The 24,911-nt window shown below is 20.2% G+C and overlaps 7 protein-coding genes across 7 annotated transcripts; 4 read left to right on the top strand and 3 right to left on the bottom strand.

The window, feature by feature from the left end:
- Positions 1–219: 219 nt before the first annotated feature.
- On the top strand, positions 220–1,353 carry SRAE_X000081300 (Hypothetical protein; the record flags this gene model as incomplete). Its single annotated transcript, XM_024645202.1, has 3 exons — positions 220–718; positions 769–1,070; positions 1,147–1,353. 3 exons carry the CDS (start codon positions 220–222, stop codon positions 1,351–1,353), a joined length of 1,008 nt encoding a protein of 335 aa, XP_024510684.1.
- A 2,330-nt stretch (positions 1,354–3,683) lies between these two features.
- Positions 3,684–5,097, top strand: SRAE_X000081200 (Transmembrane protein 68; the record flags this gene model as incomplete). The annotated part of the gene is made up of 5 exons (XM_024645201.1): positions 3,684–3,812; positions 3,887–4,088; positions 4,133–4,300; positions 4,351–4,766; positions 4,813–5,097. 5 exons carry the CDS (start codon positions 3,684–3,686, stop codon positions 5,095–5,097), a joined length of 1,200 nt encoding a protein of 399 aa, XP_024510683.1.
- Positions 5,098–5,556: 459 nt separating this feature from the next.
- On the bottom strand, positions 5,557–6,601 carry SRAE_X000081100 (Pyruvate dehydrogenase E1 component subunit beta, mitochondrial; the record flags this gene model as incomplete). The annotated part of the gene is made up of 2 exons (XM_024645200.1): positions 5,557–6,435; positions 6,482–6,601. 2 exons carry the CDS (start codon positions 6,599–6,601, stop codon positions 5,557–5,559), a joined length of 999 nt encoding a protein of 332 aa, XP_024510682.1.
- Positions 6,602–7,323: 722 nt separating this feature from the next.
- Positions 7,324–8,135, top strand: SRAE_X000081000 (Hypothetical protein; the record flags this gene model as incomplete). Its single annotated transcript, XM_024645199.1, has 2 exons — positions 7,324–7,458; positions 7,512–8,135. 2 exons carry the CDS (start codon positions 7,324–7,326, stop codon positions 8,133–8,135), a joined length of 759 nt encoding a protein of 252 aa, XP_024510681.1.
- A 4,932-nt stretch (positions 8,136–13,067) lies between these two features.
- Positions 13,068–14,081, bottom strand: SRAE_X000080900 (Hypothetical protein; the record flags this gene model as incomplete). The annotated part of the gene is made up of 3 exons (XM_024645198.1): positions 13,068–13,373; positions 13,427–13,882; positions 13,932–14,081. 3 exons carry the CDS (start codon positions 14,079–14,081, stop codon positions 13,068–13,070), a joined length of 912 nt encoding a protein of 303 aa, XP_024510680.1.
- Positions 14,082–17,770: 3,689 nt separating this feature from the next.
- On the top strand, positions 17,771–21,692 carry SRAE_X000080800 (Cytoplasmic FMR1-interacting protein; the record flags this gene model as incomplete). Its single annotated transcript, XM_024645197.1, has 2 exons — positions 17,771–17,818; positions 17,883–21,692. The coding sequence occupies 2 exons, from the start codon at positions 17,771–17,773 to the stop codon at positions 21,690–21,692; spliced, it is 3,858 nt and encodes a 1,285-aa protein (XP_024510679.1).
- Positions 21,693–21,773: 81 nt separating this feature from the next.
- Positions 21,774–23,308, bottom strand: SRAE_X000080700 (Protein of unknown function DUF858, methyltransferase-like family-containing protein; the record flags this gene model as incomplete). The annotated part of the gene is made up of 2 exons (XM_024645195.1): positions 21,774–23,028; positions 23,070–23,308. 2 exons carry the CDS (start codon positions 23,306–23,308, stop codon positions 21,774–21,776), a joined length of 1,494 nt encoding a protein of 497 aa, XP_024510678.1.
- Positions 23,309–24,911: the final 1,603 nt, after the last annotated feature.

Below are 24,911 nucleotides of genomic sequence, written 5' to 3'. Positions count from 1 at the left end.
GGAGTGTTAGTATATATATATTTCTATATATAAATATATATATATATATATATGGTGCTTTTATTATTTTATCAATTTAGTTAGAAAATTATATGTGATATAAGTCACTTGCTTGTTATTATTTACCATCTTTATATATTATTGTTATCTTTATTTTGTAGATTAATATTATCCTAAAACATTAAATATTTTTGGTTTAGTTTGATTAATATAAAAACAATGGAAAGTTCCAAAATTAAATTAAACAATAATTTTTGTGGTGAACCGAATGTTGACCTCGATCCATATGGAATATTAAGAGAATTTCTTATATTTCCTGATGATGAAGAATTTATAAATGATGATGAAAATATTAATGTTGAGATGGTAGATGAAAATGTTGATAGTGAAGATTCAAATAAACCTGACTCAGGTAATAGTGTTTCGTCGTTAACGGAAAATAATGATCAAACTGACATTTCCGATAGAGAATCTTCTGATAAGGAACAGCAATCCAAGGTCATTGAAAAAAAAAATTTATGTAATAAAGATAAACAACCACTGGTAGAGGAAGATTGTGAAGATTTTTTAAATGCTAAACAAAAAGCTGAGACAAGGAGATGTTTATCATCTAAAATTTCACCTGAAGCACGATTAATAAAAGATGAAGAAGCATGGAATGAAGATTTAAGTGAACTTTATGATTTATTAGAAGAAGAAGCTGAAAAAAAAATAAAAGGTATAGTTAATTTTTTTTTATTAATATATAAAATAATTTTTTTTTTAAAGTTTCTTGTAATTCATTAAAAAATTCTTTTCTTGAAGTGGAAGAAAGAGCAATGAAAAGAAGTAGATACATTCGTCGTAACTTAACAAAAAAGCAAATAAAACTTTCTTGTGAACATTTTCTTCTTGAGGTTATTAATAGGTCTTTTAATGATTATGTTACTGGACATAAAATAAAATATGATGATTTACTGATAAAATACTACCGATATGATAACAGAATGTTTGCACTAAAAAACACATTAAGAAATCATGAATATTTTTCAAAAATTATTACACTTATTTACAATACACGTCTTATATATGTATGTTTTAATGTTATTTTAAGTATATTAATATGTAAATATATCAATTATTTATTTATAATACTTTTTTTTGTAGGGAAAATTAATACCAATAACACGTCTCAACAATTTTGTTAAAAATTTTGTACAATCAACGTGTCCTTATTTTATTATTGATAAAGTTAGAAGAATTGCTAGACATTACGTTAGAAACTATTCATGGATGAATGAAGATTACAACAGAGTTAGAAAAAATATTAGATTTGATAATAAAAATGAAAGAATAACTGATAGTGATGAATAAACAAAAAAAAAAAGTTTATTTTTGTTTTTTTCGACATACAAGGAAGTAGTTTTGTTCAAAATATATATACGTATATAATATTCCCAATTTTTTTGCCATTGATTTAAGTGCCGCAATATTTTTAAATTTTATTATATATGTATTTTTAAATCTATTTTTTGTATAGTTACAATATTTTTAATTGTTTATTTAAAATATTAATTTTATTAATAGTATATAATCTATATATCTTTTAACTATTTGGTATTAACTCTTTTTAATATGTTAGTATACCCCATAGTATAATAAGAATAAATTTTAACATCTTTTATACAAAATTTGTATAAAAGTGGACAATAAATAAATATAGACTAAAATGATCTTTACCACACAAGTTGTTTTAATAATGAACGTTTTTCCAATATTAAAAATAAGTATTGTTGTTATTGTAAAATTTTTCGTTTTCAAATATTTTTCTTAATTGTATTTCTTAAATATCTTAATATTAAAATTTAATCTAAAAAAAGTATTATTAATTTTTTTTTAAATTATCAATTTTTATTAGTAAAAATTAGTTAGAAATGAATAGAATTATTTTTTTTTTTTTTTACCAAATACAATAACTATTTTATTAATTTAAGACGACATATTTTAGTTTTAAAATATTTTAAAACATATTTTTAACACTTAAATGATACACTCACTTTTTATTAATTTAGATGTATGTCATATCTACAACATTACAATATGCCATACACTTATTTAACAAGTAAATGTATAATTTTTAAATAAAATTGTACACATCATACTATAAGTAAGAAAATTTTATCTCTAAAAATTTATAAACATCCCAAATATATTGATAATGAATAGCATTAAGAAATAATCTAACAAAATTTCTATACCAAAGAAATGTCTTAATTTTTTTCAAAATATAACTTATATATATAAATTTCGTTGAAATTAAAATGTTGCAATTAGTAATTTTTATTATTTCTTATATAATATATTTAATTTTTTTTAATATAAATATTTATTATTTTAAGATATTTTTTTTATTCTAAAATTTAAAAAAATATATCCTTTATTTTTTGTGGATAATTTTGATAATAATTTATTTAACGAAATAAAAATATAAAAGGTATAATATACTATTAATATTTAAAAAATGTATAAAGTTTAAAAATAAATAAGGAAAATAAAAGGTAAGAATTTAAAAAAAAATTATATAGTAATCAATTTTTTTATAGTATTTTTTTTTGTATATTATGGGATAAAGAAAATATTTAAAAAAAGTTGCAAATTAATATTGAATTATGGTTAATTTAAACAATTTTAGTTAATAAAAAGTTACTCTTCATTATTTGTTAGGCACTAGATATGATAACATTTACATTTACCTACACTAGGAGCCGGTTATATTTGAATGAAGACAAGTAATCAATCATTAAAGCTACACTACCAATAACAGAGGAGTTCTTATGATCATTATATAATTTTATGATACACATTTTTACTTATTATCAATATATTTTTATATATATATATGCGCATATAATATTTGTCATTAAAAGAACCATTGGATTTTATTATATTATCTATGTATGTTTTATATTTATTTTATTCTAATTTACACGCTGGTAAATAAAAAAATATTTTAAGATCATCCAGAAATGTACATACATATTCAAACACGCGAAAATATATAATATTCTTACTTAGAAATTGAGAATACCTAACAATGATAATGAAAATGAGTTTTATATGTATGAATCACAAAAACGCCCATTTCTATAAAATCCATCTGCTTTATCATGTCTATATAAATATGTTTGTAAATAATAATGGCTCATTACAAAAATGTTTCTTAATTCCATCATTTATCTATCTATGTATATGACATGTTATTTTATTTATTCGTTTTAATTTAAAATTTCTATATATATGACATTATTTGTTTTTAACAATATTAATATTTTTTAAAAATGATGTATTAATTTAAATTATTAATTAGCATCTAATAATAATTTAATGTTTATTTAATTTTTCTTTTTTTTCTTATTTAACAGGTTTACCAAAAAATTAACACAAAATTAACAAGTCTTTTTTTTTATTATTGTGAAATATTGACTATCAAATAGAAAGTTAGAAATTTATATAAAAGTTTTTTTTTTATATAAGATTAAATTTTTAACTAAAAATTTAATAATTTCAAAAATATTTATTTAAATGTTCTACTTATAATTTACAATTTTAATATAACATTCTGTAAAAAAAAACATATACTAAATAATTTTTATAATCTTTCGAGTACAAAATTCCTCAATTTTATATTATTTATTTGAATACAAATGGTCAAATCTGATTTAATAACTTTTTTACTTGAGATGACATTACCAGACTGGATAAAAGAAAGTGCTCATAATTTAGATTTATGGCTTCGAGATACATTTACAGGAGTTGATTTTGATTATATTGAGGTATGTTTAACTTTTTTTTTCAAATATACTATTTAAATAATTATTATAAAATAAAAAAAAAAATTTTTTTTTAGTACTTATTATGGCTTTTTTTTCCAATAATAGTAGCCTTTGTATTACCGATTTTACTTCTTTTATTTATCTACGGGTGTGTAATTTTTCTTCATATATATGCATTACGAAATCGACTACGTGAAGCATATGAGACAAGTGTTTGGGATGGAGCAAGAGCAAGTATTGCTTCCTTTTGGGATGCAATTGGCTTAATTTGGCATGGTATGTTTATGTATTATTTTTAACTAGCTATTAAAAATTAACAGGATATGAAGTTAACGGACTTGAAAATATACCAGATGATGGACCAGCTCTTTTAGTCTACTATCATGGTACATTACCATTAGATATCTATTATTTAATATCTAAATGTATATTATATAAAAAAAGAACTTTACATTGTGTTGGTGATAAATTTATTTTTAAAATACCAGGTATAAAATTTTTATATAAATATGTTATTTATTTTCTTATATTATATTAGGATGGGGAAAATTATGTAAAGTTTTTTGTATAACACCAGGAACAGTAGAAGATTGTATAAAAGCATTACAAGAAGGTAATTTATTATCTGTAGCACCCGGTGGTGTCCGTGAAGCACAGTATTCAAATCCTAATACTTATGAAATAATGTGGGCGCAAAGATTAGGATTTGCTAAAGTTGTTAAAGGAGCACGTTGTGCTGTTATACCAATGTTTACAGAAAATTGTAGGGAAGCATTTAGGACCCCTCGTTGGGCAAGAAAATTACTTAGGGGAATTTATGAAAAGACAAGATTACCCATTTGTCCATTATATGGTGGATTTCCTGTTAAAATGATTACTCATTTAGGAAAACCAATATATTTTGACTATGATACTGTAACACCAGAAGAAATAAAAGAAAAAGTTAAAATTGAGGCATGTTTTGTTTTATTTTGTCTATAACAATATATCAAATTTTAAGGTTTACAATTTAATACACAAACATCAAAGATTACCAGGTAGTATAATAAAAGGTATGTTGCAACGTTTCAAAAAAACAGACTTTTCAAAATTACACGAACAAAATACAAATGAAAGTAATGATAGTAATAGTATAAATATGTTACAAAGACAAATTCCAATACACTCATTAAGTCTTTATAAAGAAGGTACTATAGCAGAAAGTAGTTGTAATAATGAGGAAGATGAGCATAATAATTTAGCAGAAAGAATACCTCCAACAGTCCCACTTATCAAAAAAAATTAAAATTTTTTTTTATACCGGTTGAATTTTGAATGTCTCTTGAAACGTACACTTTAAAAGAAGCCATTGTATAATAAATAATAATCGAAAATATTTTTCACAATTATTTTTAAAAAATCTTTTCATTTTCTTGTATTATGATAAAATATTTCTTTACATTTCTAACTTATGTTTACATAATTAATATCTATAAAACAAATTTATTATTGACATATATTTTTATTTGAAATGGATATAAAAATATTTTTTAAGGGATAGAAAATATAATATAACAAGAACTTAAAAAACATGATAATAACTGATATTTTAAATTAAACAAAAAATTTTTTAATATCATTTAAAATAATTAAAAAGATATAAGTAAATGAAAAAATTTATAGAATATAATTTATAATGTAATTATATTTTAATAATAATATTTTTTTAGTTCCTATAAATGAAAAAAAAAATTTTAGCTTAAAATTATTTTTTATTTAAGACTTTCTTTATTGTTGAAACAATATCATTAATTTTTGGTAATGCTGCTTCTTCAAGTGATTGTGTGTATGGCATTGGTATATCTACACCTGTAACTCTTGCGATCGGTCCATCTAAATAATCAAAAGTTTCAGATTCACATATTTGTGCAGCAATTTCTGATCCAATTCCACAAATAGGCCATCCAAATTCAATTGTGACTAAATGATTAGTTTTTTTGACAGAATTTTTAATTGTCTCTGTATCAAGTGGTCTTAACGATCTTAAATTAATTATTTCCACATTAATACCTTCGTTAGTTAATTTTTCACTTGCTTTAATAGCAAATTCAACACCTCTTGAAAATGCAACTAATGTTACATCACTACCTTCTTTTACAATACTTGCTTTTCCAATTGGTAAAACAAAATCTGAGGACATTGCTTCATCAGACATCTCAAATGGTACATTATACATTATCTCATTTTCTAAAAATACAACAGGATTATCATCTCTAATAGCAGCTTTTAATAATCCTTTAGCATCTTCAGAATTATAGGGTGTTAATACTTTTAATCCAGGGCAATGAGCAAACCATGAACTAAAGTCTTGAGAATGTTGTGCTGCAACACCAGATGCAGATCCATTTGGTCCACGAAAAACTATTGGAACATTAAATCTACCAGAAGACATATAAAAAGTCTTAGCAGCACTATTAAGTATATGATCTATAGCTTGCATAGAAAAATTCCATGTCATAAATTCACAAATAGGTCTTAATCCATGAAAAGCTGCACCAACAGCAAGACCAGCAAATCCCATTTCAGTAATTGGTGTATCAACAATTCTTTTATCACCATATTTTTTCCATAAACCTTTTGATACCTTAATTAAATTTAATATAATTTTATTTAATAAATATATAATTTACTTTATAAGCACCATCATATTGAGCAACTTCTTCTCCAATTAAAAAAACTCTTTCATCTCTTTTTATTTCTTCATCCATTGCCATATTTAATGCTTCACGAACAGTTAAAGTTGATGCCATTCTAGAAGTTTGAATTTTTAAATGGCATGATAGTAGAGACTTTATGGTTAAATTCATTGTTGCCTTAAATTAAATATATTAATTTAAATATATATATTTTATTTAATAAAAATCAATATAATATATAAAAGATAATAAAATTTTTTCCAACATGCTTCAAAAATAATATTTTAATGCATATGTAAAATAGTAACTTAGTAGATAAAATTTAAGACATTCATTTTGCACAATCATTATTTACACTGTACAATATAATTTTTCTTATACTTTTGACGAATATTATTTACTAATGAAAGAATTTTATACTCTTAGTGATCTTTATTAATAAATCGATTTTCATTTGGATTAATTTATAAAAATTTTTGATAATTAAAATTATTTAAAAAAATTATTATAATTTTTTCTTTTTAACAAATATTTTTTATTTTTTGATATTATTTAGTAATTTGATATAAAAATAAATTGTTTTAATAAAAATAAAATGATTTTTACAATTTTTTTTTATTTACTTTATAATTTATAACAATAATATTTGTTATATTTTAATAATTAAATAAAAGACTATATATCAAATTACAAACCATCTTTAAAATAAATTATATATAAAGTCATTCTTGCAGAGAACTTCTTAAGTATCTTATTGGAAAATGGTATATTATTATTAATAAAATATATATAAACATATACATTTATATTGATAATAATATTATTATTAAAAAAAAATGAATTTTTCATCATTTGCTATTACATCAAATAAAAAAAATGATAAATTAAATTTTTTTGATGATATCATCACAGATGACATAAGAAAAGGAAGTCATAATGTCATTGTTAAACAAAAAACTGTTCAACTAAAGGTAATTAAAATTTATAATATATATATATAAATATAATATAAAATTATTTATAGATAAAAGAGAATATAGAAGTTAATGTTTCTTATTTAGAATCATTTCCACCACATAATGAAAATAGTAAATTAAGTATTCTATTTTTGGCTGGACAATCATATACATCAAATGTATGGAAAAATACAAATACAATGCAAATATTTTCTAATATGGGTTATCATTGTATTGCAATCGATTTACCGGGTACTGGTAAGACTACTGGTAATTTAATAACAGATGAAGATAAACCATTATTTATGTATAAGTTATTAGATGAATTAAATCTCGAAAAAATTGCCATTATTGTAGCTAGTATGTCTGGTTTATATGTATTACCAATGCTTCCAGAACAAAGAGTTATTACAGTTGTTGCTGTTGCTGTTTCAGATACAAAAATACCAGAAGATAGAAGAAAAGCAATAACAACACCATGTTTAATTATGTGGGGTGAAAGAGATCTTAGTTTAGGACCATTATCACAAAAACATTTAAGAGTAATGAAAGATACAAAAGAAATTAAAGTACCAAATGCATCTCATGTTTGTTATGAATCAAATCCTCATGATTTTCAAAAAATTGTATTAAATTGGCTTGCCTGGATATGTACATTTAATTCAAATAGATCATCAAACAGTGCCTTATAATTTATTCTAATTAATTTTATTCTATTACAATATAAAATAAAAATTCATTAATTTAATAATATTTTTAGGTTCAAATGAACAAATTAAAAAAGCTTTTTTTATAATGATAAATAATTATTTAAAATATTTATATATATAAGACCGGCTTTAGACGCTTTTAAAGAAAATTAAAAATTTAAACAACAAAAATTAATTTTTAAATTTTTTCTAGTTTTATAAGATTTTTTTTGTATATTTAAAATAAAAGTTAATTTAGAAAAAAAAAATATATTTTCTGCTTTGTTTAGGTCAATTTTTATATGAGGGTCAAATATTTTTGAATAATTATTTTGTTCTTGATAATTAGTTTGTTTAATTCTTTTAGAAATATATTTAAAAAATAAAAAAATTTTCTTCAATTTCTTACTCGGGTATGTAAATTCAAAGGCAAAAAAATTAAAATAAAATAAAGTTATTATAAAATTGAAAAGTAAAAAAAAAAAGAAAAATGTTTTAATAAAGAACTTGAATTCTTTTTTTATTATTTTAGTATTCTTCAGATTCTTTGGAAACATTATTGCTGTCTTAAAATTATTTCACAATGATTTTTTCTGTTAGCAATTAAGTTTTCTTATATTTCTACAATAAATTCTTTTTTTTTTCTCACAAAAAAAACATATTTCTCTTAGAAATTTGCTTCAATTTTAGTTGTATCTGAATTCAGTAGTAATTTCTTACTTAAATTCATTAGAAACTGATTAAAAAACTTTCATAAAATTTATTACAACAATTTTTAAGAGAGGAATAATTTTTTTTAAATTATAACTCTATAAATTTATCTTTTTTTTAAACTTTTTTAATACACATAAAAGCTTTTAAAATGAAAAAAAAATTAATAGTTAATTTTGTTATATATATGATAAATATTATTATATTTTTTTATGCCAATTGTGATTTAAAACTAACTTTTTTTCAATATGGTAATAGAGAATAATCTTAAAAAATATAAAAAAAAAGTTAATTTTTTTTTAGTTAGCTTTATTTTATCGTTTAAATTAAAAAACAATTAAAATTTTTACAATTTTTTTACGTTTTTTTATAATTCATTAAGAGTAGTAATTTTAATGTTATTTTTTTATTATTAACCCTGTTGTTTTATTCTTTTATATTTTACAAAACGTTTTGGTAAAAAATAGATTAAATTTTATATAGATTTTTAAAATTCAAATACATTTAGGATAAAAATTTAAATATTAATATATTATTTGTTTTTAGATATTCATATAAATTAATTTAAAAAAATATAAAAGAATTATTTTTATTATTTTATTTATTTAATAATTAATTAATAGAAAAAAATACAATTAATATTCTGACAAATTTATAAAGATAATAGTGATTAAATGATAAAGCGACATTTTTATAAAAAGTTTTATAAATATAAATTACTTAATTATAAATAGAAAAATAAATTATATATTATTTATCATATAAAAAAATAATAATTGCACTATAGTTGTTTCTTTTATTATTTTATTTAAAAATAAATTTCATTGTTAGTTAAACTAGTTGAAATATTAAGTCTAAGTATTAAAAAGTAATTTTTGAGATTATTATAAGAATGAAAAATACGAATACAGTAAACGTTATTTCATTTAAAAAAGCATAAAAGACTATATAATTTGACATTGGTATCATTTTGAAATAATTATATTTTTAAAGTTAAAACCAATCAAAATCAAAAAAATAGATAAAACTAATAAAATTGTAGATTTTTTTAAAGTTTTAATAGAATATTTCAAGAAAGAAAAATTCGTATTTAAAGAACTTTATTTTGTTTGAAAAAGCATTAATAATGAAATAATTGATGCATGCGGTACTATATTGTAAAAATTATTTTTTAAAAAGTAAAGATTGATTAAAGTTTTAAAAACACAAAGATTTTAATAAATTTTTTTCATTTTAAAATATCTCAAGAACGGAAAATGTAATATTAATGGTATAATAGTCAAAATATACACTACAATTTCCCTAGACAATTTTTTAAATTAATATATGCTTTTTGAAAAAAGTTATAAAGTTAAAAAAAATTTTTTTTTAATATTTAAAAATAAAAGTTGTTTTTTTGCTTATATCTTAAGAACAAATTATCCGTTTTAAAAGATACTCATTTCATTCGAAAAAGTGCTAAAAATGTACAATTAATGTTCACAGTTCTATGTTGTAAAAATTACTTTTAAAAGTTATGATTGATTAAAATTTAAAAATTAATAACAATCTATGAAAAAGTGTAATTAATTTAAAAATTTCTCTAAAATAAAAAATGATATAAGTATGGTATATTACTCATAATATAGAGAACAAAACAACACACAAGTATATTTTTCGATAAACATTTTTTTTCAAAAAGTTATAGTCTTTAAAAGTTTTGATTTTTTATCCAAATTAAAATTATCATATTGTACCTCAAAATTAATTTTTTTTAAAAAATAACATTTGAAACGTCTTTCCCAAACTTTATTTTCCTTTACATTTAATTGTGCTTAATATACTTTTAAAAATTACAATGTTTCTTTCAATAAAATATTTTTAATTTGCTTCCATTTTTATATGAAAACGCAATTTATTTTTAAATTTTTTGAACTTTACATGATAAGCGTATTTTTTATTCTAGTAAGAAATAAGTAAAATTTTTCTTATTAAATTCTTGGTTTATATATTTTAAGATTTATTATTTACTAAAAAAATTTAAAAAAAAATGGTAGAAATCTAATGATAAAGTACCATAAAATCTTTTAAAATATTTTATTTTAAAAGTACTCAAAAAACAAAGTTAATTCTCTTTAAAATGGTAAAAATATTTTTCTTTAAATTTCTTACTTTGTTTATTTTCTTATCAAAATTTTACACTCATCACAAAATATAAAAAAATGTTCACTTTAAAGTCCCATAGATAAAGTATTCTAGAACTTTTGTGATGATATAAGAAGTTATAATCTTTAACCCTGATAAAACATAAATATGATGTATACAATGAAAGTTATTCAAAAATTTTTAAACTTTAATCAAAAGTTTAGAAAGGAAGTAAAAATACTTTTGTAAATCAGAAATAAATTTTTTTGGTAAGACCATTTTTTCAAACGTTAATAAGCAAAAGAATTTTATTAATAAATACAAAAGTATATTATTATTGATAAAGTACTTTATAAAAAGTGTTTTATAAAAATGAATTCTAATTCATTGACTATTTTTTTAATAATCATTTGACAAAAAATTCTTTCTAATTTGTTATCATTTTTTTTAAAAATTTTATGTTTTAAGAATCTTATATTTAGACAAATGTGCATTATTGGATTCATAATGGAACAATGTTATATGTACTATTAAAAAAATATTTTTTAAAATTTTATTATAAATAAAAGGTCTAGAGAATAATAATTCTAGCAGTTTATACCAAAAAATTTGAAAGAATAGAATAATCCAATTACCTTTTAAAATAAAAGTTTTTATTAAATAATTAAAAAAAAATAAACTTTTTTCATTTTTATACGTATTATATAAAAGTAAGCAAATGGCTCAACAGAAACTAAACAGTATCAAACTTCTAATATTTAAAAAAAAAATTATTTTATCAAATTTTGAAAATTTTTTTTAAATTAACTTAATATTGAATAATTTAAATTTTTAGAGTAAACAAAAGTTAATTTCAACTAAATTTTTTGTCATTTTTTATTCAGGCTATTTATTTAATCTTATTTATTTAAGTTAATAATTTCTTTTTTTTTGACTACAATGAGATTCTGTAAACCAATTTTAAGATTTCGCGATATAGATATTCACAATGAAATGGACATTTTTAATAATAATTAATATAAATATATTACTGTGAATATTTTTGGTCCAGATAAAAAAAATTATATTTTATAAAATATTGACTAATTTTTTTACAAAGTTAAGAAAAATGAAAGAATAATTTTATTCAACCAAACAGAATGTTAAATTATGATGCCACTGTCAATGTATGTCTTAATACGTATGGTTTAGAAGACAGAAGATATTGTTTCCAATTTTGTCCTTATACTAAAGAAATAAAAAATCCTATTGTATTATCGAAATTCTCATTTATAAATGATAATATGTAAGCTAAAATATTTTCTTCTAATTTTTGAAATTTTTTGAATATTGTTATGACTATTTTTATAGCTAAATTTTTAAAGTGATATAATCACTAATTGTTAATTCATTTTGTTTTTGTTAAATTCTTTTTTTGTTTTGCAATAAAATGTTAAAAAATTGTCTTAAATATGTTCAATATATTATTTTTATTTTATACATTTGATTTTAGTTTAAAAAATGACTTATTTAATTATTCAATTCCACATTAATGTAATTTTAATTTTGTGTAAAAAAATATAAACTTTTCTTAAGATAAAAATATTATCATTTATGATAATTTGTGTTAAAAAATATTACCTAATTGCAAATTATTTCTATTATCATGTAAAAATAAAAATAATTATGTTTATTCTATTTTTATTTTGGTTTAATGAACACTCTAAAGAATAAATTTGACATTAATTTATAGTTTTAATAAATTTATTTTTTCTTTATTTTAAATTATTTATTACAGTATTTAAAAAAAAAGAAGTTGAAATTATAAGAAAGCATTACGTGATACATGAAATCACAAAGGACAAATGCATAGATTTATTATCAAAAATGTTTTTTTTAACACAACATTTCTTATCATGATTAAGATTAGCAAATAAAAAAAATGAACTTGGTATTTTTTGTTTTCATATTTTTAGAAACTACATCTAACTGATTGTTTGTCATGATATATAAAATGGCATCAAGGAAATAATAACATATTAAAATTTAAATTAAAAAAATAGTTGAAGCATTTTTATAAATTTATAATTAATCTTTAAATTTTTTTTTTTTGTTTTCTAATTACCCATACATCATAAAATTTGTATGATTTCTACGATTATAATTTGTTGCCTCTTTTGAATCTAATATTATAATAACAGTTATTGCAACACTAATAACAAAAATCATAAAAATCCAAATTGTTAAAAGACAACATTTTTTGTTATTTTTAATTGTATTAATAAAAAGTAAATTGTACTTTGGTGGAATATAAGGAATAGAGTAACGATGTATAGTTAAATTTCCATTTGACAAGTTTCTCCATCTTACACTTTTTTTCTTACTTCTACTTACTTTTATTAAATTAGATACACTTACAATTTTTATCTATAATAAACAATAAATGCCTTAATATTTTATACTATGTTTAATCAACATACCGTATTTGCGTAACAATCTTCAATCCAAATATAATCATAATTATTGTTTAGTACTACATCCCGTTTATCAATCATTAATATAATGTTTTCTTGAATTTCCTCAGGCAGCATACACCACAAATTTACTGTTTCGTTTAATTGTAGGCATTTTGAATGTAATTGCACCAATTTAAAATTGTCCTTCCGAAGTAAAAATAATTGATTTTTGTTGTCAGAAATATTAATTGTTTCTGGTATACTATTTTTTGAATCAAATGTTGTCTCATTATTATTTGATGACTCGAAACAATTGTCTAAATTTTGTTCATTTGCTTCAAGAATTGTTTCACATTTTACAACTTCCAATAAGCTTGCATATCCAAATTTTATAACTCTATTATCTAATGGAACAGAATTTGGTGAAAATTGATAACAATCTCTTAATTCCATCTCACTTTGTGAGTCCATATTACTTATCTATAATAATAAATTTTATTTTTATAAAAAAATTTTTTTTATTAAATACATTATTATTAATATGATGAGGAATGTTAACATCTTCAGAAACTCTTCTAAAATCTGCACGTCTTTGATTTGTGATATTTTTAACAGAATTACTTGAATTTTTGAATACATTTAAAGGTATTGAAAATCTTCTTTTACCATTTTCAGTCATATTTTTAAAAAAAATATATATATATAATAGTTGAATTAATCACTTAATTACTGTAAAAAAAATTAATCAAAGGAGTAGAAAAATAATTGCAAAAGTAGACTAAAATTAAATGAAATTCAATTAATTTTATTTCATATAAATAGGCGATTAATTATATTAAAGCCAATAAATGTTTGTGTTCTTTACATCTATATATTTTGTTAAAAGTACATTTAATTTTCATTTCTTTTTTTCATTTAAAAGTCTTTATTTTTAATAAGGAAAAATATTTAGAAACAACATTTATATATATATATATATTCTCATATTTATTGTTTAAAATAAAAATAAAAAATATTTTATTGTGTTAAGCAGGAATTATAAAGTATAATCCATTTTAAAAAGATAGGTTATAATAAAAGAAGATAAATTATTAAAAGAAAATATAATGATTGAATATTATTTTGCCATTTTATAATTAAATAAGGAAATAAATTGTGTATCATTTCATAAAACTATAATTGGTATTTTACTTTTTTTTAATATTATTTACTTATATAAACAAGATTACGACAAAAAAAAAAATAAAACATAATTTTTTAACTATACTATCAAAAATAAAAAAAAAATGTGGGTTTAAAATAATAGGGTTAAATTAATATATATAAATCAGTAAATTTTTATATATATACTATATTAATTTATATTTTAAAAATTTTTTTTACTCATAACAAAACTTATTTCTTTAAATATAACACTAATACTTAACATTTTTAATAAAATCCTCAATTTTTTTTTATTACTTGATAAAGAAAAATTTAATACTGTATACCAATCTATTTATATGTGAATATAAAATTATATAAATAACAAAAACCAATTTTCGTTAAAATTAACTATTAATATTATAAATAAAAATGGCAAATAAAAGTTTAAATAGAAAAATTTTTAAATTACTAAATATTATTATTAAAAGACAAAAGAATAGCAAAAAAAAAAATTTTTTTCATCTATCTAATATTTGAGTATTTCTTAAATATAATATTTTAAAATACATTGTTCTTCTTAACAGATATATAATTTTAAGTATCTTAAATTATATAGTGAAAATGTTAGTCATATCTTGTTTATAGGATTTTTATATAAATCTAATTTTTAAATCAAAAATTAAATAAAAAGTTTTATAAAAATACAAATTATATTGGAAAAAAAAAATTTTTAATTTAAACGAAGATTTTTTATTATTTACATAATTTAAATTTGATGTATTTATATAGGATAATATTTACTTTTTAAACGATATAAATAATAATAAATTAAAAAAGTTTTTTCTTTATTTTTTTTTAATTTAATTTAAAATAGCATAATAAAAAAATGATCATATACTTAGTTTTTTTTTAATAATTTATAATGATATTAGTAGTATATAATTTAAAATTTCTATTTTTTTATTATAAATATTTAATATTAATTGAGTAAAAAACTATTTAAAGTAAAAATTAGATTATTAATACTAGATTGATAAAATCCAAAAAAAGTTTAAATAAATTGTCTGATAAAGTATTTAGTTTGATATAATTAGAGATATTATATGTAGTTTGTAAAAAATTTTCTTGTCTACTATAGGTTATTTAAAGTCAACAGTAATATAAGCTTATTTTTAAAATTATAGTTAATTACCATTTGATACCTTTTATTTTATATTCTCAATAAATCTAAACAGAAATAAATTTAAATATTATATATCACAAAAAAAAAAAATAGAAAAAGAAAATATTTCATAACAGTCGTCTAAATACTATTTTTTTTGAGAAATATTAAATTGACATGTTACATTGCATTTTTTTGTTAATGTTAAGACCTTTTTAAAAAATTACAACAAAATAGAAATAATATCAAAGATAAGGCAATTTTTTTTAGTAATTTTCATACATTTATATTTAAGGATAAAAAAAATTTGTTGAGAAATAAAGAGGATGTTTATAATTTTGAAACAAAATGTTTTTGCGTAAATTTTTGAAATTTTGCTCGGGAATATAAAATAAATAAATAACAATTATTGAGTAAGAAATTTTTCGATTAATAGTACACATAAATATCCTCTTTTTTTATATAAAATAAAAAAGGAAATAATTAAAAAGATACCTAAATAATAAAATTAATCAATCTTTATATAATTAATGTTATATATATATATATGAATAAATATTACACTCACCAGAAATCTTTTAAACTACTTAAGATAGGTTACCTAATTTAAAATTATGACAACATTTTGTATGTTTTTTTTTTGAAATAAATATAAATATATTAAAATAAATTAACAACAACAAAATATATATTTAATATATACATTTTTTTAACTAACTTATAACATTTTTAAATAACAAATTAAATATATAAATATACATTTTTTTTTCCATTTTTTACTATCTTTAAAAAATGATATAAAATAAAAAGTTTTTATTATATTTGAATTATTTCTATTATTTCTGTTTCCATTTCTTAACATCTTTAATTGAAACTAATACTTTATGGGAAAAAATAAAAAAAAAGAAGATGTTTTTTAATTAAATGCTTTTTTTTAATAGTTTGAAATGTAAAATAATTAAACTTTTCTATTAAATTGCCTCAATTTTTATTTTGAGGTTTTATTGTTTTTTTACTTTATTTTATTTTGATTTCTTTATTTAATTTGTGAGGGATATTTTAAAAAAAATGTTTGTATTTATACAAATAAATTTTATATAATGATAGTACCTGTTCAAATATACATAAAATTTATATTTACTTAATTACTCAAATACCTTTTTGATAAAAAAAAAACTTGATATAATTGAAATTATAAATAAAATAATGTGTTAAATTTTTTTATATACTTAAAAATATTATATTTACCAAACTTACATCAATTATTTTTAAAAACTTTTTTGAATTGTCATAGCTCATTTTCGTTCTGAGAGAAAATAGTTGTGGAATAAAGAATACGGCATTTTTGGCACTAACTTTATCTACTTGTTATATCATTCTTATCATATAATTTATTCTATTTTTCTACCTTTTTTAGTCATATATCCAATTTTGTTAATTTTATTATAAATATATTTTTAATTTTTTATATTTTAACACTAACAATAGATGTTATAATTATATCTAAGCATGTCAATATACACATTCACTCATAGAATTGTAGTTAATTTGAACTTTTTAATACTTTAAACTATATAATATCTTAAAAAAACAATAAATTTATTTGTTAACATAACTAATTATTATTTATTAATTCTTTAAATTAGTTATTTTAGTTAAATTAATCTTCTTTTTTATCATCATTTTCTTTGTTTGTAAAAGTATAGGGGATGTCTATCTATTATAAAGTTTGTTATAAGATCAAAGTGTGCTTTAAACTAATGTTAATGTTAACTAAATATTTTTTTTTATACATTCAAAAGGACATTAGATGATTAAAACTGATATTTTTCAATTGAAATTCTACATAAATACATATTTTTAGGTTAAAAAAACTTCTTGTATGACATTACATAAGTATTTTATTTGTTATCTTTATTATTATTATTACTTTTTAAATATTTTAAAAGTAATAGTTTAAGATTTTTAAGTTTTATACGTTTAAATTAATATTTTAGTTTTTAAATAATTAATTTTTTTTTAGAACTTTTTATTTTTAAACAACTATTTAATATATCTGTATGGCGTCAGAAAATATCACTTTAGAAGAGGCAGTTTCTAATGTTGATGTAAGTTTTTTTTTTATAAATTATGTTTTAAATACAATTAATAAATACATACTAATATTTTCAGATATTAAATGATTTAATAACTAAATCAGATATACCATGTATTGAAGCATCTTCATTACCATTGCAATGTTTAGTTAACTTTGATACTAACTTTGAGGACAAAGGTGCTTTTTTAACAGGATTTTCAAAATTTATTGAAGAAGCAGCAAGGCATGGCGAATTTAATGATTTATTAGCTGATGGTTTTAAATATGCTGGTATACTTTATACATGGCGTTGTTGTACACGTGCCACACCAATGGCAAAATCAAATGATCAACCTAACAGAAATCAAATAAATGAAAAAATAATTGAAGTTCTTACTTCTGAAGTAGAGAAATTACATAAGTTTATGAATTTTACAAAAAGTGCTGTTTCAAGATTTTGTGAAGAAGTTAGACGACTTTGTTCTGGTGGAAAAATAAAAGATTTTGTCTCTGAAGCATACCTTCTTGTATTGGGACGTTTTTTAAATATGTTTGCTGTATTAGATGAATTAAAAAATATGAAAGCTAGTATAAAAAATGATTTTTCAACATTTCGGAGAGCAGCACAATTTTTACAAGTTATGTCAAATTCTCAAAGTATTCAACAAATGCAAGAACTTTCAATGTTTTTAGCTACACAAAATAAGATAAAAGAAGATTTAAAAAAAGAATTACAAACGATTAATGGTTATGAAGAATTATTAAGTGATATTATTAATATATGTGTTTATTTATTTGAAAATCAAATGTATGGAACACCTGATGAAAGGCATATGTTTGTTAAAGTTATAGCATTTTCGCTTTATTTAATGGATTCACCAAATTCAAATTTAAACAAATTAGATTCCAAAAAACGTATTTCTTTAGCATCAATTGATAAAATTTTTAAAACTTTAAATGTTGTTCCACTTTTTGGTGATATGCAAATACAACCATTTTCTTTTGTTAGAAGATGTGCTAGTTATGATTCATCTAAATGGCCGTTATCACATAAAGAGTCTACTACGTGTCAAGTTGATATTGTAGAGCGTGTTAAAATTGTCCGTGAACATTATGTTGAGTATGTAACACATTTAACAAGAGTGAAAAATGAGATTGAATCAACAGACAAACATTCTCAACGATCTGATTACAAAAATCAGGAAGTTGCACAATTAGCATTATCAGGTATACAATTACTTTGTACATGGACAAGTGATGTTGTTGAAACAGTTTCATGGAAATTATTACATCCAACAAATGAAGAAAAAAATAAAGATTGTCCAAGTACTGCTGAAGAATATGAAAGAGCAACTAGATATAATTATAATGTTGAAGAAAAAAATGCACTTATAGAAATGATTGCTATGATTAAAGGTTTACAAAGATTACTTGTTAAACAGGTAGGACAATTTATGACATCTATACGATTAAATGTTTATGCTGAAATACAAGATTTTGTTCAAATAACATTAAAAGATCCACTTATAAAAGCAATAAAAGGAAAAAAAGATATGATAAAAGGAATATTAATGGCAATTGTTGAGACATGTGTAGATAATATTTCAGGACATTATAATCAAACAGGTATAAAAGTATTGGAAATGACAAAATCAAAACATAAAAAAAAATCAACATCTGTTGAAGCATTAAATCATGTTGATAATCCAGCTTCTATTAGGAGAAATGTTCCTCCCAGTACAACACAATTATACATGGCAAGAACAATGTTAGAAAGTTTAATTTCAGAACGTTGTAGTAATGGAAGAAGAGGTTTAAGAAAAGATATTGATCATAAACATATAGAAAAAATGATATCATTCTTAAGAATATCATTTTATTGGCCATATTTATTAAATCTTGAAAAATATTTATTTGAATGTTGTGATCTTAGTCAATTATGGTTTAGAGAATTTTATCTCGAAATGACAATGGGTAAAAGAATTCAATTTCCTATTGAAATGAGTTTTCCATGGATTTTGACTGATCATATATTAACAAATCCTGATCAATCACATTTAATGCAATATATCTTATATCAATTAGATCTTTATAATGATGCTGCAAATTTTGCACTTACTAAATTTAAGACACAATTTTTGTATGATGAAGTAGAAGCTGAAGTTAATTTATGCTTTGATCAATTTATTTTTAAATTATCAGAAGCTGTTTTTACACATTATAAACAAGTTGCTTCATCTTATTTATTGGATAAACAATTTAAGACAAAATGTAATAATATTGGTGTAATGATTAGATCACCAGAAGCATCTAGATTTGGACCATTACTAGGACAACGTCATCTTCAACTTTTAGGAAGAAGTATTGATATTAATAGACTTGTCTCTCAAAGAATAAATATATCAATATTACATTCTTTGGATGTTGCAATATCAAAATTTGAATCAGAACCACTTATAGGAATAATAAGATTAGAATTTTTATTAGAAGTAAATAGATATTGTTATGATTTACTTAAACAATATTTATTTTCATTAAGTGATTTTGATGATTTATTTATTGAAGCCAATGGTCTTGTTTCAAGTGATGCTGGAAGAATTGGTCTTCATATCTTTTTTGAACTTAATTATGATATTTTTCCAAATTATTGTTATAATACCTCAACAAATCGTTTTGTCAGAGGAAACATTCTTTTTAAAAGAGTACCAGAACGTATTAAAGCATCACCATGTAATTTTCAATATGAATTTGGTAGTAGATCATTAGGTGCTGCTGCTGAAAATATTGCAAAAATGCATTCTGGTTATATAGGATATCCTCATTTAAGAGCTATTGTACGTATATTAGGATATCAAGGTATTGCTGTTATTTTAAAAGAATTTACTGCTTTAATTCATTCTCAATTAACAGAAAAATTAAGAAAAAGTATTGAGAATATAATGCATCTTATGCCTAAAATATGTAAACTACCATTAAGTACTTATGGATCACCAGCTGTATTAGAATACTATTTACATCATACAAAAGAAGTCCGTAATTATAAAGATCTTTATACAGGATTTGGTCAACAACTTCGTATTTTTGGTAATGTTATAATATTTACTCAATTATTAGAAAGTGCTTTACAACAAGAAGAAGTCTTAGATTTATCTCATGGAGCAACATTTACTTTTAATGTTCCAAGAACAGGTGGAAGTAATATGGCAGAACGTCAAATGAGAAGTCGCAAAATTGAAATACAATTTGAATCATTACATTTTACCAGAGCTGTTAATGTTTATGGAACACCGGAACAAATACAAATTGCTCAGGAATCAGAATTGTTAACAAAAGAAAGACTTTGTATTGGATTAAATATTTTTGAACATTTTCTTCAATATACAAGAGGTATTGTTATTAATGATACATTATATACAGGAAGTTATCCAAAAAATGGTGTTATGACTATTGATGAATGCACTGAATTTCATAGATTATGGAGTGTAATACAATTTATAATATGTTTACCATCCTCTGAACATGATAATAATACTAATGATAAAGATAATAGAAATGATGGAAAATTACGTTCACAATACAGTGAAGAGATGTTTGGAGATGGACCACATTGGGGTTCATGTATTCTTATTGCTATACTTGGACAAGATAAAAGATTTAATGTTTTAGATTTTTCTTATCATTTAAAAAAAATTCATAGAAGTGATTCTAAAAATTCATCTTCAAGTGGTATCGATCTTTCTAAAATGATAACACGCATCCGTCATATTCAGCAGTTAAACAATGAAATTTTTACATTCATAAAAAGTTTTCTTCCTTCAAAGGAAGATTACGGTGAATATATTAGAGAATATTCTCCACCACAACACGCAAGCATTTCTCATTCATCATCAACAAATTATTACTAAATATTATTGTTTATTGATTATATAATATTATGTTTCATAATAAAATTTTAAATATTATTATTATTATTATTATTATTAAAGTTATATATATTTGTTTTTTATTTCATTAATTGAAATTCTTATCAACATCCATTTTCTTGATGTTACATATTTCATAACACCTTCGGGATATTTATCCTTCACGACAATTTTGTGAATTTTTCGAGTTCTACACACAGCAACAAATGGACATTTAATTTTTTGTAGTTTAATTTTCTTATCAAAATTATTAATATATGATTCAAGGAAAATAATTTTTGCTCCCTCATTTGCATTTTTAATAAATTCATCAATAAAATCTAAATTATTATCAGATAAAAAATTTACTGCTAAAAAGCCATTTAAACGTATATTTAATTTGGTGGCATATTCAAAAATTGAATGTATTTTCTTTTTTGAATAACTAAAAAACATTGAAGAATTTTTCTTTTTTTCAGCAATGGATAAAGATGATTTAAAAAATGAACGATCTTCATCATTTGTCCAAATAAAAGATTTATCTGATGTTGGCATATTAAAAGGGCATATTCTCATATAATATGGATTAACAGAAGATTGATATATTATTGTTGCAGTCATAATACTTGGATCATCAACACAACCCATTGGACATTTTTTTATTTCTGATAAAAATATTTTATCAGCAAAAAATCTTTCAATTGTATCAACATAAATATCAGTAGCTTCTTGTGAAATAATCCAATTGTCAGCAATATTATTTAATAATTCTTGTTTATCAGGTATCATATCACCATCTAAAGCATTAACTTTTTTAGCCATTAATTGAATTTCATTCCATTTATATGCTTTTTCAATACAAGTAGGTATTACACAACAAATTGTTATTTCATACTTCCATTTTAATCCATTTTTATCTTTTATTCTTATTTCTTCAATTAATTTAAGATATACAGAAATATATCTATAAATAGGTATATTTTGTTTGTCAAGAGAATCAACAGATGAATCAAATGTATAGTCATAAAGTTTTGTTACTGATTCACCACATGATTCACGAAATTTTAAGTACCCACCTTTTTCAAGCCATTTAAGTGATTTATTAAGAAATCTATAACATTCTTCATCATTTAAGTACATAAACAACCAATTGGTAAAAATAAGATGAAACTTCTGTGATTTATAGTTAATTGAAGTTAAATCAGATATTCTAACGCTAATTAACTTATTTGATTTATTGGCCAATTTTTTTAATATTTTTAATTTATCATAAGAACTAAGTTTAAAGTCTGTAACATTGATATATTTTCCTCTTCTAGCTAATTCAACAGTAAAACGTCTAAAATAATTTTTGATGTCATTTATTTTAAATTATCTTACCCAACATTAAAACCAATATCAAGAATTTTTTTATTTTTCAAGTCTGGTAACATAGATATAACATCATTTCTGTCATCTTCTTCAAATTTTCTAGTCTGTTTACAATTTGTTATTCTATCAATATTATAACTTTTTCTAAATTGAATTGAATAATTATTTAATGCAAATTCATTTTCAACTTTTCTTCTATTAATAAAGCCATTTTTATTAAAACAACTTAAAAGAATTTCTCCTAACATAATAATAACCAATAAGTAACGTTAAAAATATCTGAAATATATTAAAAAAAATCATCATAATCAATTAGTTTTTAATTTAAAAATATTAATAGAAGAAAAATATATTTAAGCATGTAGAACTTTTAAGCATTTTTTTGTAACAAAATAAAAATCATAAAATTGATAACAATAGACTATAATAATTTATATATAATCACTTATAAAAATAAAATATAAAAATTATAGTCATATTTTTTATTGTTTCTAAGATACATTTAAGAAGGAAAAAAGAACGGCTAAATAACGATGATTTATTGTTATAGGTAACAATAATAAATAATTTCAAATAGTCAAATTAGAATTAGTGTCATGATTATACTAAAATATATTATTTCAGTCATATACAATCTTTAGCTTTTTTAAAATACCTTTAAAGGCATGACAATATGTGGTAATCACATATTAATAATAGAATTTTTTTTTTTACTAAAAGATACATATTTATTAGTTCAAATATTTTAATGTCAAAATAATATGATTAATTAATTTTTAAAAATTTGAATATAATAAAATATAATTAAAATTAATAATTTTTTTTTCATACCAATTATATTAAGATATAAAAAAATCATTTAATTTTTTTTTCTTATATTTTGTTATCAAATATATCAATTTGTCATATTCATAATACTTTAATTTTATAATATGATTATTATTGATGTTATTTTAAACAGAAATAAGCAATTTTTATCTATTTAAAAAAAGTAAAAACCAATTATATCATTTGTAATTAATTTAATAATTTTTTTATAATAAAATTATTTGATAGAATCTTTAATTTCTACCTTTGAATAAGAAAATTATTTTTTTTGCAAAAAATTAGAATAAAGTAAGAAAAAAATAAGGTAGTGAAATATATGAAAATCTTTAATAATTTATTTATTAATATCAAAAAATATCAATATATTTGAAATTCTTTAAGAGTAAAAATATTTTAAAAAATGTTTTAATTAAATGCTTTTTAATGTTTCAAATTTTATTATTTTTATAATTTTAGCATATTTGTTAAAATAATCATTTTATTTCGAATACATAAGATTTATTTGAATATAATGTTTTTAACATAAAACAAAATGTATACTTGTTTCAGTTATATTTGATAAAAAAAATTTTTTTATATCCTCTTAGTATAAAAATCATTGCAATGTACTTATATATTTTTTTTAAAAATATAATAAATGTACTTTTAAAATAAATATATTACACCTATTTGATTATAATATTTCTAAAGATAAAAATAAAAACAAATTATAAAAAAAAAGATTTTTCATTATCTACTTTATAAAAGATTATTGTTGTAATTTTTTTATGAATATTTGTAATTCCTCTATAAATAAAATATCATAATCATTCAAAAATTAATTATAAATTTTATGTTAAATTTTGTTTTATAATAATAAAATTTTATTAAAGAACAATTATTTTTAAAATACAATAAGATTATTTAAGAATGTTATTAATTTTTATAATATAAATTTAAAAGATTTTTAAAAAAAGAAACACATGATATTAAATTTATATCCAGTTATAAAAAAAATCAACCAACAAACGTGTATTTTTTAGC

This window comes from Strongyloides ratti (assembly GCF_001040885.1).
Source record: "Strongyloides ratti genome assembly S_ratti_ED321, chromosome : X".
NCBI classification, from domain to species: Eukaryota; Metazoa; Nematoda; class Chromadorea; order Rhabditida; family Strongyloididae; genus Strongyloides; species Strongyloides ratti.
Note: the sequence above shows the minus strand (reverse complement) of the source record. Positions and strands in the feature narration are given on the sequence as shown.